This window comes from Ylistrum balloti, unplaced genomic scaffold (assembly GCF_031769215.1).
Source record: "Ylistrum balloti isolate Yb309-2 unplaced genomic scaffold, AGI_CSIRO_Ybal_v1 Utg370280, whole genome shotgun sequence".
Lineage (NCBI taxonomy): Eukaryota > Metazoa > Mollusca > Bivalvia > Pectinida > Pectinidae > Ylistrum > Ylistrum balloti.
The window spans coordinates 243,474-258,161 of record NW_026782215.1 but is presented as its reverse complement, the minus strand read 5'-3'; the positions used below and the strand labels follow the sequence as shown (position 1 = coordinate 258,161).

Sequence of the window (14,688 nt, the reverse complement as noted above, 5' to 3'; positions counted from 1 at the left end):
TATGCTTTATACTCACAATGAGGATCACAATGGATCCTATTCTACTGAAGGGTATGAAATTGAACATTCTTGCAGCTTGGAGGTTCCACTACAATTTCGTCTATATAAAAATGATATTACTTTTTGGAATGAGACATTTTGTATTGGTATAGTGCAATATTTGCATGATGGGTGTCGTTGATGAAACACCGGACAATTCTTAGTCTGCTTTTACATTTGCATCAGTCTCGGTGGAAATACCTATTTTCGTCATACTTTGCCCTAGTTTCACCGACTTTGAGTTTGGATTACGATTTGGTTGAGGTTTACTTTCACATGATTAATATAAGTAATTATGATGATTTCTTATATAAGTGAAGTGTATTTGGAATTATTTCAAGAGCTTCTACAATAGTTAATAAGTCCGGAATACTAAACTTAAGAGTGTCACAAACTTATGTATAATTACGGACCTACTGCCCTGTTAAGTTGTAGTTGCCAGAATGTCTTTCTAAGAAAAAGATTATCCATATTCAACCACTATTGCATATACCAGTTTAAAGTAATATATGGTTCGTTCGACTGCCAATAGAAAAAAAAATTTGCATGATTGTGTCATTTTGTAAAGCCTAATTTGTAAATAATCAGTGAATTAAAAAAATATTTGAAAGATAACCCAGTTATCAAATATATAGGGTTTTAAAGCTGCACTGATATAATGCTCCTGTAGAGTTAGTGACGTATATAAACTAGAAATGCAGTAAGATTATGTTCGGGGTTATATCAGAAAAGTCGACAGACCTTCATTGCAGTGAGATTATGTACGGGGTTATATCAGTAGATTCGACAGACCTTTCCTGCAGTAAGATTATGTTCGGGGTTATATCAGAAGAGTCGACAGACCGTCATTGCTGTAAGATTATGTACGGAGTTATATCAGTAGAGTCGGCAGACCTTACCTGCTGTAAAATTATATATGGAGTTATATCAGTAGATTCGACAGATCTTTCCTGCAGTAATATTATGTACGGGGTTATATCAGAAAAGTCGACAGACCTTTATTGCTGTAATATCAGTAGATTCGACAGACCTTTCCTGCAACAAGATTATGCACGGGGTTATATTAGTTGATTCGACAGACCTTTATTGCTGTAAGATTATATACGGAGTTATATCAGAAAAGTCGACAGACCTTTATTTCTGTAAGATTATGTACGGGGTTATATCAGTAGAGTCGACAGACCTTTCCTGGAGTAAGATTATGTACAGGGTTATATCAGTAGATTCGACAGACCTTTCCTGGAGTAAGATTATGTACGGGGTTATATCTATATCCTGCTGTAAGATTATGTACGGGGCTATATCGACAGACCTTTCCTGGAGTAAGATTATGTACGGGGCTATATTAGTTGATTCGACAGACCTTTCCTGGAGTAAGATAATGTACGGGGCTATATTAGTTGATTCGACAGACCTTTATTTCTGTAAGATTATGTACAGGGTTATATCAGTAGATTCGACAGACCTTTCCTGGAGTAAGATTATGTACGGGGTTATATTAGTAGATACGACAGACCTTTCCTGGAGTAAGATTATGTACGGGGCTATATTAGTTGATTCGACAGACCTTTCCTGCTGTAAGATTATGTACAGGGTTATATCAGTAGATTCGACAGACCTTTCCTGCAGTAAGATTATGTACGGGGCTATATTAGTAGATACGACAGACCTTTCCTGGAGTAAGATTATGTACGGGGCTATATTAGTTGATTCGACAGACCTTTCCTGGAGTAAGATAATGTACGGGGTTATATCAGTAGATTCGACAGACCTTTCCTGCAGTAAGATTATGTACGGGGCTATATTAGTAGATACGACAGACCTTTCCTGGAGTAAGATTATGTACGGGGCTATATTAGTTGATTCGACAGACCTTTCCTGGAGTAAGATAATGTACGGGGTTATATCAGTAGATTCGACAGACCTTTCCTGCAGTAAGATTATGTGCGGGGCTATATTAGTAGATACGACAGACCTTTCCTGGAGTAAGATTATGTACGGGGCTATATTAGTAGATACGACAGACCTTTCCTGGAGTAAGATTATGTACGGGGCTATATTAGTTGATTCGACAGACCTTTCCTGGAGTAAGATAATGTACGGGGTTATATCAGTAGATTCGACAGACCTTTCCTGCAGTAAGATTATGTACGGGGCTATATTAGTAGATACGACAGACCTTTCCTGGAGTAAGATTATGTACGGGGCTATATTAGTTGATTCGACAGACCTTTCCTGCTGTAAGATTATGTACAGGGTTATATCAGTAGATTCGACAGACCTTTCCTGGAGTAAGATTATGTACAGGGTTATATTAGTGGAGTCGAAAATAAAAACGGTACAATTTGTCTTTGATCACTTGAACCAGGAATGATTTCTTCCAGACAAGTCAACTGAGAGATGGAAATTACTAATTGGCTGATTTGCTTTATCATGTATATATCCCCGTCTCATGTTCAGTTATCACTGAATTGGGAACGGGGCTTCAATGCACATTTTCAAATCTACTGGGGAAAAAACACAACTACGAAACTATTTTTTTTCGTTTGTGTAAGTTGTATTTTTTAAATGAGTCATGATTTAATACAGTTAATAGAAATGTAAGCGTATTGTTGATGCAATCGGAAGTATTTAAAGTACCTATGACGAATTATACCAAATACCATTATGACGACGACCAGAAACAAGAAACATTCACGACATTTGATGACTTGATAAAACTCAATGATCACTCGATATGACGCACTTATACAGACTTAGTACACAGTTTCTTGCACTTCAAACAGTGTCCCCTAAACCAGGACACAAGGGCTAGCTATTTCTTCTGTTGGTTCATTTCTTTGCTGTATTTTAGCTTGTTTTTGTTCCACATCATATTCTTCAAACCGAATGTTAAATTAACAGGAAATCAAATGTGGTGTTATTCGGATTGGTTAAAATCTACATACACGAGAAGAGTCGATTATATGTTCTATGTGAACTGACGACCTTTTAGTCTTTATGAACATGGCGCCCAATGGACTGTTGCTAGTATCCCGTGGTGTATGCTTGTTTAGGATTCCCGATCAGGTACCAGCCTCATGAAAGAATGGTGGAAAGAATGTATTCTTGCTAGTTTGACTGCGGATTTCAGACTACGTCAATCCTAGACTTCTTCAGTGCTACATTATATTAAGGCAGTGTTTATTTGTCTTAAGTGATTATTATCTTTTGTATTTAGTACGAATATTGAAATAAATGAGTGGGCGCTAGATGTGCATATTTTACATATAGTTGCAATATACCAAAAGTTCGTGTATATTTTGTGGAATAAACATTGTATATAGTGATAGTAGACTTTGTATCATCCAACACCACACTTGTCCGGCTCGTCCATGGTTAAGCTGTTGTCTGATGAGAACAAACATTGTACGAAAGACACACACGTAAATAGCACCTGTGTATACTTAGATTGTACAAACGTTCAAGTCAAGTACATGTGTATAATATGAACTGTGTCACAATTTGAATGAATTAAAACGTGGCATGAATGTTAAGGCAAACCTCTAAGACTTAAAGTCCATCGGCACTGACTACCACCTGCTATCTCAAAAATTGCACAAAGACACTCTATTAAATAGCACATTTTAGTTGGAGTTAGAAACTGAAGAACAAAACAATGAATTAAACTGCATCAAGCAGCTTCTTATTCTTCTAGAACTCGTCAGTGATGCTATGAGTCTAACTATCGAAAACATGGACGTGACTGAGGAAAATAAAATCCAAAATGATTGAGAGAAAAGTCAAATGCGGAAAAAAATTCATGATGACTTACGTTATGATAAGGTGTCATCAAATTCCTTTAACTCACCGAGATAAATGCTACATTTGTTTTGGAATATTTAATGCACTGTGTAAAAAATGACCGTTTAAATAATGTCAACAACATATTGCACTAAATGTCGAATTAGATAACCAGAAAACTAGGAGCGAACCCCAAACAAGTTTCTAGTGCAGAAGATAAGGTTTCTTCTTATCAGCTGTATGGCAAATATAAGCCAAATGCGTTAGCCTCCAGCCACATATTCTGGGAAAACCATTCAGGCAGGCAGGAGACATTTATTCAAGGTCAGGAAAGCTTGTAGATAATTTAACTTTATTATTTTGATAGCCAATTTCAATTTGAGTATCTTGTAGTTATTTGAATATATCAAACTAAGGGTGAAAAATTCTTTGTTCTCTGTAGACGAGTGAATAGTTTACCTCTTTAAGTATTGGATGGGACGGTAAGATTAAGTTTCTTCTCCAATTTTCTTTCTTTAGTATGGATACATATTGTAGGAAATCAATTAATTATTCGTCATTACAAGGTTTTATCTGACAATAATTAATGCAAATATCTATATTTGTGTTACTGTAGATAGGTTCCAACATATCATTCGAGTACGAAGCTTTTTTAAATGCAGACCTCGTATTGCAAATATAAGTTTGTTATTCAATCAAATTGTATTGGGTTATAGATTCAACATACGTGTACGTTTCGATTTCAAAGAAAGAAACTTAACTGGCATGAAATTCTGAAATCTTCAAGGAATTCGGACATCAGCGGTGTTATTGGCCTTCATGTACATGAGAATAAGATATCTCATTTATCATGGACTGATTTAGACCATAATGTCAACCTCAACGAATTCGTAAAAAAAAAAGAATTTTGTTTCTCAGAACTGCTTTCATATAACTTTTCTTTTTTTTCTTAAACAATATTATTTTCTTATGCTTTTTATTAAAAATTTGCAAACATTATGCTCAGATATGTGATAAGAATAAAGAGTATCCTTGATAATAATAAATTCATTTTGTTACAGTCAACATGATAAAGGTGTTTCTAGTTTTGTCAGGTAAGTGAATATTGTTAATGTAACAGTTCTTGTGTGATATTACAAAATACAATTATTCATAAATGTTATGTGATATTGCAAAATACATTTATTCATAAACGAACAAATATAAATATGCACTACGGTGCAGTGTTGGGAAATGACCACAATCATCCAGACCTAGTATTTTCAAGATCATAATTTTCAGAATCAAAATACCATTAGGTAAATATTTCTTAAATGGAAACAATAAATCTTCAGTCTTGAAAAAGATAATTAGTTAAATGAAGCCCGCCGTTGATTTTGGGTACCATATGTTGTCATATTTGGATATTTGGAGGTTTTATTGAAAACTGTATTTGTCTAAGATATGAACGTTAATTACGAAATGCTTCATTTTCATATGACCTTTATTAAAGATTGAACGTAAAGGTGCTAAAATATGGTAATAGTTTAATAAATTTCATAGCACGTCAGATTGCATGGTATAGGGATTGCATATGAATAAATTGCATAACACTTAGTTAATTTATAAAACGGAGTCAAAGAGAACAGGCTAAAATCGATATATAATGTTGTCATATAATACACACTAAAAAAAAAAAAAAAAAGCTAGCAATTTAAAAATGTTTCTTAGACTCTTAAACGTATTAAACACCTCATCGAAAAGTCATTAGAAGCGACGGCATGAACATTGTAAACTCTTGAAAGTAGTGTTAGATGTATATTTATGTAATGTATATCAAATAACAACATTTCATCATGATTTACTCAAGAAACACTGTGTGTGCTATAATAAACCAGAGACAAGGATTATATCAATAGTGTTGAAAAGACATTACTTATTATCTCCCTTGAATGTTTAAATTCAAGGTTTCTATGTTAAAGGCGACTTTTTTCATCGAACAATATTAAGACAGATAGACTATCAACGAAAATTCTGGAATTTACATGACCCGGAGAAGTTTTAATTTTACTTTGTGAAAATGTGAGCTAAACCACTTCGAAACTAAAGCCTGCTATCGCAACACTCAGCAAAGTTCATGTGAAACACCATATTGCAATATGCCTTATCACTCGTTTTATACACGAAATCTGCTTGATAAGACCAGTTATATAACTTGCGAAATCCTCATTCACGGATTACTTAATGCTTAACAAATTACCTTCGACATATTTTATATTCATATTCATATTCATATAACATACAAAGTATATATTCTAGAAATGTGTAATAAAACAGAAATATTTCTAACATAAAAAATGAACATAAGAATAATACTTTTTCATTGAATCGCTTCATATTGGAGAGCTCTTTCGGAGACATTTTATCGATCTAAACGTAAAGATCTTTCGTACTGGAAGAGGTGTGAGGGTTGCTTGCCATAATCAGAAGAAATCCATTTTGTTAATTTCATTTTCTGAACGAATTAATATAGCAATAAAAGATATGAAATATATTTATCGATCAAAGGAAAATGGTAAATTCAATCTTATATGATATCATTTCGAGACTTTACAAAACACTTAAAAGCATAATGTATGAAGAACAATTAAATTATCTTTAGAATGATGATTTGCAATTTGTTATTCTTCTAAGGGAAAATTCAATTAAATAGGACAGTATCTCAAAATATTTTATGTGACTGGAATTAGGTATGGACCTTCCACAAACGTGTTATGTAATTTTACCATTCCTTAATGCAGGTCTAAAGTTTCACTTAAACACAAAGAAAATGCACATTCATGCAATTATTAATCAGTCTTTTCGGAATGAGAAACCATACTTTATTATCGCCAATTATATTACAGGTTCAGCCGACATTTTAATTTTTTAATCAACCCAAACAAAACTTTTTTTTTGCATTTTTGTGGTTTCTTTCATATCGTTATAGGTATCATGCCTTATTGGGAGATTCAGACAGTAATTTTCAATCACTAATCATTATAATTTTCCCTTACATTTAGCTCTTGTAGGCGTTTCATATGGTAAGTATTTGAGAACTTTTAATATAAAGATACAGATCTTTTTAGCAGACACAAATTTTGGTTATAACTCTTGCAATAGATAAAAAAAAAATAGAAAATATTTCTTTGTTATACTTTGTATGTAACAATTATTTAAAATGTTTATTTTTTACTCAAAGAAATATTATATTTTGTAAAAAATATTTCGATTTAACATTGACTTATTACAGTTTTGATATAAAAATTAAAACCATTTTTGACGGAAAACAAAATAAAAAAGTAAAAGAGACGAGGTTACTGTAGATTTCAAAGTAAAATTGACGTAAACAAATGATGTATTCTTATACAAGGTATATTTGCATTATTTATTCATTTTCTTCTAAAGGACAAATGAAATGTCTGTTTTGTGATGGAGCTGCTGACATATCCGACTGTTTAACCAGTATAATTGATTGTGGAACCAGCGAGGTGAGCTGTTGAAACAATTTACATTGAAATTATCTTTAATTCCGAGTCATAATTTGCTCTTCTTATTTTCTGTGATTTGCTTTCGAGATTTCTTTTTCTGACGAATTATTGAATTATACAATTTGTATGGAACATATCTTTGTGTAAGAAACTGTTCATTTTTATACTTGTTCGTTAATGTAGGTTTTATCAGTGTTTTCTAAACTTTTGCGGAAGCAATTTCCGTGTTCTTATAAGTTTATACCATTGTATTCTTAGGGTTTACTGTTGAAAATTCGCGATACCTAAGAAATCGGCAATGTTCCTATCATCCCATTTCTTTCTTATATTTTATTTCAAACATTGAAATCAGTCTATCTGTTTCATTTGTTTATTTCTGAAAATGTGCATTTTGTTTGTTTTAGAGATGTTTCCTCGAAAAAGTCACAACGAAGAATCTTAACTATGTATACAATGCCGGCTGTCGCTCTGCTGCTGTAAGTTTTTTATAACATTATTTTTGTCATATATTAAAAATATCGACATTTTCTGTTTTAGTCTTATCAACTCAATGAGAGATATTAATACAAATAACAAACCAATACATTTGGTCATTGACACTTTTTTTTCAAATTATTGGATTGAGGACTTTTTCAACCTTTAATCGTTATTTTAACAAAACACACCCAATTATATATTCATAGCTATTTTGTCATTAGAATATAATCGAAGTTGAAGCGATTGAAGGCTGAATAGAAATATTGTATTTATTATTGGATGATGACAAGATCGACTGTATAAGATTTCAATTTGACACCCGTAATAAATGATATGTAAATAGTCATATGTCTGCCATTGCCACTGATTAGAAAACATGTCGCTTTTTAATTTTAAACGTTTTGCAACAAATTTCAACTTTATATAGTGGCAAGATACTATTGGTTGCCTCAGTGTCGTCAGTATGAAATGATACTTAATTAGATATATATATTGATCTGATATTTACTCTTTTTATGGTCAAATTGAACAAGAAACATTTAATGTTTTTTTTTTTTATTATTTTGTGAAATTTGAGTAAAAATGAACTGAATGCATTACATAAATAAATAAATGATGACAAATAAAACCCGCTGCGTCCTTGCTGTAACCCAGGTTTGTAATATCATGGACTCTCTATCGTCTGGTGCTGGAAGAAAAAAGAGAGATTTAGTCAACTGTGCAAAGTGTTGCGACACTACCAATGGCGCCGATCCCTGTAACGCGCGATTGTGTGGAGCTGGTATGTGTTTATTTTAAATGTTATCTATAATACCTAGAGTTTAAGCGCCCTTTCTGTAATGAGTGAAATCACAGGTTCATTCCGCATTTTAATTTGGAAAACCAGTTTTTGTCTTTAAAAAGTGTTTTGAATCACCACTTACAGTAGGATCGATTCATCAGTAAATATGATGTCATAATCACATGACGTCACTGATTTCGACAGAAAGTTCACGGAGCACTGATAATGTCGCAACGAATACAGTTCACTCGATAAGAAATTGTGGGAAAAATTTAATATTTCATATGTATGTTACATAGACACAGTTATTCCCACGCTGGGAGAAATAGTTAAATTCAAGCGCTCGACTATATTATTTCTAACAAGCTGTTCACTTGCGTTTTAATGTGTCAGAATGTGTTTCCTTTTCTTTTTGATTGCATATGTTTCTGTTTTGTTTTCCTGTTAGTTCTTGCTTTGGATATAATCTGAATAAGTTGAATTACTAGAAGCTTTAACATAATGTGTTATGTTTATCACCTGAAAAGGACCAAATACAACGGGGATGTATTAAGATAAAGAAATCATAACCCATAATCCGTATGAAGAGAAAATATTCTTTTAAACTCTTAGAAATAGAGTCTGGATGCTTATTACAAAGAATATTGGCTATATTCCGCACTTCAGTTGCTTGGGTAATATCGTGTTTACCAAATTTACATGTAAAAGACGGGAGAAAACAGTCAATCACATGAAGATTGGTAAAGACAAAATATTCTTGGCTAAGCCTCGGTGGTTCTTTCCAATTCTATATCCTCGTTTAGTTTTATCCATATCCGACATACATACACATGGTTGAGTTAATATATACCTATCTACAACGAATATTTTGATTTGATAAATCACAACATAATACTTACATTATATGATTAATTATCAATGTTTATCCTCTGCTTTAAGAAGCATCCTAATATTTCGAAACCACAATTACTTTCCTCCTCAGGAGCAAATATAACTCAAGTCAGCACCTGTGTGGTATGCAATCATCTGGTGCCAGGATTTAGTTCTTGCACTGAGAGACAAGTATGCCAAGACACTGAGGTAAATAAAACCTGTTTAGTTTAGCGGTGTTAATATTCAAGTTCAGTACCGAATTAGTAGGTAGTATTTTCCACATTTTAAACTTGCGCGATTTCCTTTTTAAACGAAACATATCTTAAAGAATTCAAATTTCGCGATCTGGATATAAAAAGATATTCTTCAATCTTCTATTTATTTTCGTTTCAGATCTGCAAGTCAGCAATCCACGTTGTAGGCGGTTTGATTAGATATGAGTTTGGATGTGAATCACTACATGTACGTTGTTTACATACATTTAATAAAAAGAAGTTTCATTATATGATATCTTAATTAAAAAATCATACTTACAATGTATATCTCAGGAAAGTGAAATTGAGTACTTAATATCCTAATCGTTTGTTGTTAAGCAATGGGTCACTTGGTTAGAAATATCAAAGCAGATCAGGACCTTTCAGTTTCTTTTATTCGGTATTCATTAAACAACGATACAACATGCAAAACTAAATCATCTCAACGGTACTGTACCTATTGAAGATTCAGTAAAAATGGATACATGATACATTGGTGGTCGTCCGTTGATTTATGTCAAAACAAAAGAAAATGAGAGACAGCTAAGTAGAAAATTGATGTCAGCTGATGTAGGCTCGGTGACAAGGTCATTAACAGGACAAATAATACTTTGTTTCTAATACACCTCCTAAATAAAGTTGCTTACATTATTCTTACCGTTTCGTTTTTGAAGTTATGTCAAGCTTTCCTGGATAACGACGGCACGACTGTGGCGCCAGCTGGAAGGAGAAATACTGAGTCAGAAGGCATTACAATATGCTCGGCCTGCTGCCGGGGTAAAGACTGCAACCGAGAAGACTGTTACGTTACTCATAGCAGTAAGTGATTTCTGCTTGTTGATTTCTTTATCAATTAAATAAATAAATACATAACTTGCATAGTCACATTTCAAACCATGGTGCCACTTTAATATAAAAAATCAATAACTAATATATTATTAGTTAACCTGATCCAAAGGTGTTATCCGTACGCCATTCGTCATCTGTCAACCTTTCATACAAATCGCTACTAGTCTTCTGTGAATGGAAATCAGCATTGAATAAACGGTGGGTTAAAGCCCCTTGGGGCGGGAGGGACAGGGTGTGGCGGAAAATTATACTAATGTTTGTAGAATCTATCTCGTTCTTCAGGCATTGCTGGATACTGTCCTAAAATGAAGTCTGAAGTAATGCATAAATAAAGGGAAATCAGATTTTTGTCAACGATAGGTCTGATGTCCCAACCATTCCCCCTTGACTTGGGCCAGAGGGACGGGACCCTATGGGAAAAATCCTATCATTGTCCAAATTTGGACTGAAGTATGCTTGAACAAAGGGAAATCAGTTTTACAGAACCGGTGGATATCAGCCCGCTAGGATGGGAGGGGTGTGTTCCGAAAGGGGAAATAGGAAAAATACTTCTTCCGTTTGAGAAAAGAACAGTAAAAATTTTCCCCTTTTTAGAGGAGGGTAGAGCCTATCGCGGGGAGTTATTTAAATATGTTTCCTTCAGGTAAACTTAATCAATTTCAGAAAACTAAACCAGGCTAGCGATACTGACCCTTTGGGTCTCTTTATTAGGTGATATGTTGATTTTGTTTCTTATTTTCCAGAAATGACAGCTGATAGTCTCCTGCCACCCACGACGCCAGCTAGTGGTTGAATATCTCAACTGTTGTTTTCTTCCATTCTCAACTGTGTTTACAATAAAAAATATTTTCACCTTCACCATATCTACATTATTTGTATCTGTTGGATGCATAAACAACCAAGAATAAACCAAGCTGTCAAAAGAGTCACGATCAAAAGTAAAATTGAATAATAAAACTAGGTCAAAATATCAACTGTACAGCTGCCGATGCTACGTTATTTAGTTCTATATTTTTGCTGCCGATTTCCTAAAAAATAGAGTCGACAGATGCATGCTTGTTTTTATTACGAATCTCGTCAATATGCTGATCTTGTTGTTACTTCTTTGACAGATTTGTTTGTTTGTGTGTGTGGGTTTTTATGTTTTTGTTTTCGTTTTGTGTTGATTTCTTTAATGTAAAAAATACATTTATTCAGATTTATCCACGAATGAGTTGCATTGTTGGTGCAAAATACAACATGTCTTTTGAAACAAATGGTCGTATCGTCCTTGTAATATGTGGAATGTTTATTCAGTTTGATCGATATGTTTCATTTTTGATGTTATTCATTTTTGTTCTTATAACATAAAAGTTTTTATATTCCCAAATTTTACCTTAGTAAACAAGTTCATTTTAATATCTTAATGTCAGTTTATAAAATCATTTTAATGTTAATCTATCAGGACAATGAAATTTCTAATATTTCCAACACACAAAATAATATGGCTTACTTGTTCCACTGAGCTCGGAGATGAACTGCCCTTTCGCGACCACGCCCGGAGCAGTATTACAACAGTGAACAAAGTTCACGAGTTCACATGACGCTCTGGACAAATCTCTTCGTCCTGTACCACCACCTAAGGTTGACATGATATTACATACCTGTTATACACAAACATTATCATTACACTTACGATTAAAACACCAGTATTAATTTTACATGTGTGTATCAAAAAAAGGATATACCAATATGTCAACATAATTATCATCCAAACTCAAATCATATAAAACTAGGGCAAACTATAAACAAACGAAAGATTAACACAGAGACTCCTGAATAAATACAAGGACAATTACTCCCAAAGTTCCGGAAGAGTAAGCGTTTTCTGCTTCTCCGACAAGACCCGCCATGTAAACCATGGCCAACCCAAGTAAGTAATGTCACGTTCCCGAAGTAAGGGCCGGGTTTACAACAAAAGAACAAACAGGAGCATCAATTTATCATCTGATTAGTTATTATATATTTATCTGAATGTATTAGCATGTTATCAATTTCTGTCAGAATATTATACATTCTTGTCCGGATCACGCTTACCCTCCCTTTGTTTACTACTATCGCCACAACGAAGGGAAGTCACGTGATGTTTTGGTTTATGTGATCACGTGACTGGTGAAAAAAAATTGTGCACAGACAAATTTTGGTCGACCAGATATTTTTTACCCACCTCCTCCCCTATCTTACTGATTCCTCCATTGATGTGCATTGATGTCAATTTTTGTACATTGTATGTTTACGTTAAGTTGATATTGGCATTTTTGTAAAACAACAATTACCATCTTTTTGCTTGTACATTTACGGTTATATTAAGGTTTTTGCATTTTTTGCGAAACAATTCCCATCTTTTTTGCTTTATGTATTCACTATCTTTTTGCATAAAGTAATATATATATAACCTCGCAATGCATAAAGAAATGAAATATTTACCAATGAGATCACTTTGATCAAATAGCTACCACAACCTGCATCTCACGACATCTTGCCTGAAAATCATGATATTGATAATAAGCCCTTGAATGTCGAATCAACTGTGATTTGTACACGTATAGGTTGGGGTTGCATGAATGTTGCTTTCTTAAAAATTGAAAATTTACAATAAATTTACAAAAAAATTACAATAGCGAAATTGAAATCACGTCATATTGTAGTTTTACCAAAAATTCTTCGATGACAAATTAAGCTTACAGTCTCTGTATTTTGATTACATTAATTTCGAACGATACTTAAACATTTAACTTCTTGTTCAATATTTTGATATGTATGCAATAAATACTGTGCAGTATTTGATGCCCAAATGTAACAATGTAACTAAAATACTTTTAATAAATAATGTCACCGTCACAAAATATCATCGGTTTGAAGACATGACGTGCGATGTTGTATCCCCAAAGACAGTCTTTTTAAGATATATGAAAATATTCCATATTGAAAATTGTGAAATTTATTGAAATTAGGTGTTAATGCACATCCCCGTCTGTTTTTTATGTATCCGTGTATACTAATGTAGATCTTCACATATTCATAAAGAAAGCAGTAGGCTCTTATCACCACTGACGAATCCTACAGGGCGATGCAGCTATATTCGGATCTATTGAACCTTTTTCAAAAATTCTATTGAAAGGAGTTATTCGACATTTTGTCTCCTCTGTTATCCTGTTTATCTTTACACATAGTTGTCATTGTTACTATTAATCCAGTTTTAGTGTTCTGAAACATTGGAAATCAATAATGATAAAACTTGAAACGATGGTTTTACCGGAAAAAAGACTTACAAAGAATCATTCAATGTTCTGTACATTTTAGTCGAAAACAAAACGTTTTGTTGATAATATGCTTATTATTTATACTAAACTCGACATAAGTACAGGGCTGGTCAAATTGGGTAATTTAAGAATTTACGTCTCCTACACTCTTAATTGGATTAGGATTTGATTTGGTATCCGATGAAATGGATGCTGAACGAATACAAGCAAACATCTGACAGCATCTTTATGCATATTTTTTTTTATTGTTACCACAAGATGACATACGCAGTTTATGTTGACTTTTTGAGAACGTCTAAAACTTACCTATATAATAACTACTAACAGAGCAATCAAAGTATATCATAGATCGCAATGTGACCAGTAAATTACACAATCAAATGTTGTAGGCCATTATGTTATGAAAAAAGAGTTGTTATTTTCAGATTTTTAAATCTAGGTGATATGGTGAAAATACTGGCAACTGCAATGGAAATGTTTGTGATATCGTATTTCTTTCAATTTTGAAAATCGATAAATTTGCAAAAAGTTTGTCGAAAGAACCCCATGGGAACCTTTGGTACACTTTCTCGTTTACTGAAGATGCCAACAATTTTGTCTTAAACTGGAATTCAGAAGAATAGAAAACAGTTGAGTGCTCTTATTAATTATCTTATCATATTTTATTTTCTCAGCAAGTTTATCTAAATCCATAAAAGTATATTACTGTAAAGGTTATTTGAAAAACATCAGGCTTTTAGCATGTTTTGATTTTTTTTTTACATATGAACGCTTGAAAGTGTACCTACATGGGTCGGAAATTCAAAGTCCTTACTGCCATA

The 14,688-nt window shown here is 33.2% G+C and overlaps 1 protein-coding gene across 1 annotated transcript; it reads left to right on the top strand.

Moving 5' to 3' along the window:
- The first annotated feature begins 4,888 nt into the window (after window positions 1-4,888).
- Window positions 4,889-11,358, top strand: LOC132552806 (uncharacterized). The gene is made up of 8 exons (XM_060217001.1): window positions 4,889-4,916; window positions 7,249-7,331; window positions 7,736-7,807; window positions 8,463-8,589; window positions 9,572-9,669; window positions 9,856-9,924; window positions 10,391-10,535; window positions 11,309-11,358. The coding sequence occupies exons 1-8, from the start codon at window positions 4,889-4,891 to the stop codon at window positions 11,356-11,358; spliced, it is 672 nt and encodes a 223-aa protein (XP_060072984.1).
- Window positions 11,359-14,688: the final 3,330 nt, after the last annotated feature.

What these genes read in the sequence shown, in the direction of transcription:
- LOC132552806 (XM_060217001.1), top strand. Translation starts at nt 4,889, where the DNA reads ATGATAAAGGTGTTTCTAGTTTTGTCAG. An exon ending in CCGGCTGTCGCTCTGCTGCT is followed by an intron (nt 7,808 to 8,462) that starts GTAAGTTTTTTA and finishes GCTGTAACCCAG; the next exon opens with GTTTGTAATATCATGGACTC. An exon ending in CTGTTACGTTACTCATAGCA is followed by an intron (nt 10,536 to 11,308) that starts GTAAGTGATTTC and finishes CTTATTTTCCAG; the next exon opens with AAATGACAGCTGATAGTCTC.